We start from the raw sequence: 1,762 nt of genomic DNA on the forward strand, positions 1-1,762 counted from the left end.
TGGGACAGAGCTTCCGGTGGGGCAGACCTCAAACCTGGGCCCTCAGGTGCCACATGAGCCAAGACGAGGGCAAAGCGGCTCCACTTGCCCCGGGGCGGCACAGGGACAGACACAGGTAGAAACATGCAGGACAGAACAAGGAAGGACGACACATGCAGAGACCAGAACAGGCTGGGAGGGGTCTGCAGACAGAACGTGGGCAAGGTGCCGAGATGAAGGGCACTGCAGGGGCCAGGCTCACTGAGGCCCGGGGCTCATGGTGATGCCCCCCTCCTCCGGGATGGTCTCCAGCATCTCGCTCTGCACGGCCTGCGTGATGAGCGCCAGCTCCTGGCACAGGGTCTCGTGGCGGTAGCCCACGCGGATGTCCGGCACGTTGGTGCGGCGGATGTCATTGCCCTCAGGGCCCTCCTTGGTATAGTTGGGTCCCAGCCAGTGGCTCTTCACCTGGAGGGGCAGGGTAAGGGGCAGGGCTGCAGCTCGCTCTGAGAGGCCAGCAGCCCTGCGTGTCTGTGTGTGTTAGTCACTTGGTCATGTCTGACTGTGTGATCCCATGGACTGTAGCCCGCTAGGCTCCTCTGTCCATGGGATTTCCCAAGCAAGAATCCTGGAGTGGGTTGCCATTTGCTCCTCCAGGTAATCTTCCCAACCCAGGGACTGAACTCGAGTCTCCTACATTGCGGGCAGATTCTTCACCTCCGAGCCCAGCACCCCCAGGACCTTCCCAAATGCAGAGCGGGGGAGGAGAGGGATGGCGAGGGGGTGGGTACCTTGTGGGAGAAGCCACTCATGAGCACACTGTTGCGTGCCAGCTCGCACATGTCACAGGAGCTGAGCTTCCACACCTGGGTGGCGATGCTATACTCCTCCATCAGCGGCTCCTGCAGGGGCCAGGTTCCCTCAGGCAGGTACACCGGGGCCTGCTGCCCACCCATCCCGGGGGCTGACCACGAGGCACACTGCGCTCCACCAGCAGAGGGCAGCACCAGCCCCGAGGCCCCTCAGTCCAGGGGGCCTTTGTGCCCCAGGACACCCGCCTGCCTGGCTGCCTACCGGGCGCTGACCTTGGTGAAATGGAACTGCAGGGGATCGTCCGTGGACAGCGTAGACCATTGAGGCCGCGGGACAGGTACTCGGGGAGCGGGTTCCGGTGGTAGCTGAGGAAGAGGCTGTTGTTGCTGAGCGGGGACATGGCGATGCCAACCTGGGCCAGGTAATACAGGTACTGCAGGACCGGGGCCTGGGTGGGCGACAGGGAAGGGTGGGCCTGTCACGTTGGGGAGGACACCTGGTTCTGGGGGGTACAGGCCACAGTGCAGGTTGGAGGGCAGTCCAGGCTGGGCAGCAGTTGCAGAGGGTCGGTTACAGCCAGGTTCTGAATTGGGGCCTTGGTGTAGAGGCTGGGGTCCCAGCTGGGGGTGGGTGAGGAGAGGATCAGCTGCTGAAGAGGCCTGATAGACAGGGAGGAGGGGAGCCTCTGGGACGGGGGAGGCAGGGGTGCAGAGCCTGACCTTGCGCAGAAGCAGCCCGTGCGAGATGTTCTCAGCCAGCATGAAGGCCGACACCAGGTGGTGGATGGGCCCCGCCTCCCCGCAGTGTGGCCTCAGCACGAACGTATGGAAGCCCCTCTGTCTGGGGGGCCAGAAGACAGCATTGGGTCCCAAGCCTGGTGCACTCAGGCTCCTAAGCCCCAACCCAGTGACTCTGTGGGCCGAGGACCAGGGGTCAGCGGTAGGTTCTTGGCTGTGAGGGGTGAACTCCA

At 63.8% G+C, this 1,762-nt stretch overlaps 1 protein-coding gene across 1 annotated transcript in view; it reads right to left on the reverse strand.

Annotated features, from left to right (window-relative positions):
- Positions 1–7: 7 nt before the first annotated feature.
- Positions 8–1,762, reverse strand: part of AMPD2 (adenosine monophosphate deaminase 2) — a 7,586-nt gene continuing 5,831 nt past the window's right edge. Inside the window, 5 exon segments of the mRNA XM_010830900.1 lie at positions 8–447; positions 771–881; positions 1,065–1,112; positions 1,115–1,240; positions 1,512–1,632. Coding sequence (XP_010829202.1) covers positions 238–447; positions 771–881; positions 1,065–1,112; positions 1,115–1,240; positions 1,512–1,632 — 616 coding nt within the window. The 3' untranslated portion in view covers positions 8–237.

The sequence above is a fragment of the Bison bison genome, unplaced genomic scaffold (assembly GCF_000754665.1).
Source record: "Bison bison bison isolate TAMUID 2011002044 unplaced genomic scaffold, Bison_UMD1.0 scf7180017864519, whole genome shotgun sequence".
NCBI lineage: Eukaryota > Metazoa > Chordata > Mammalia > Artiodactyla > Bovidae > Bison > Bison bison.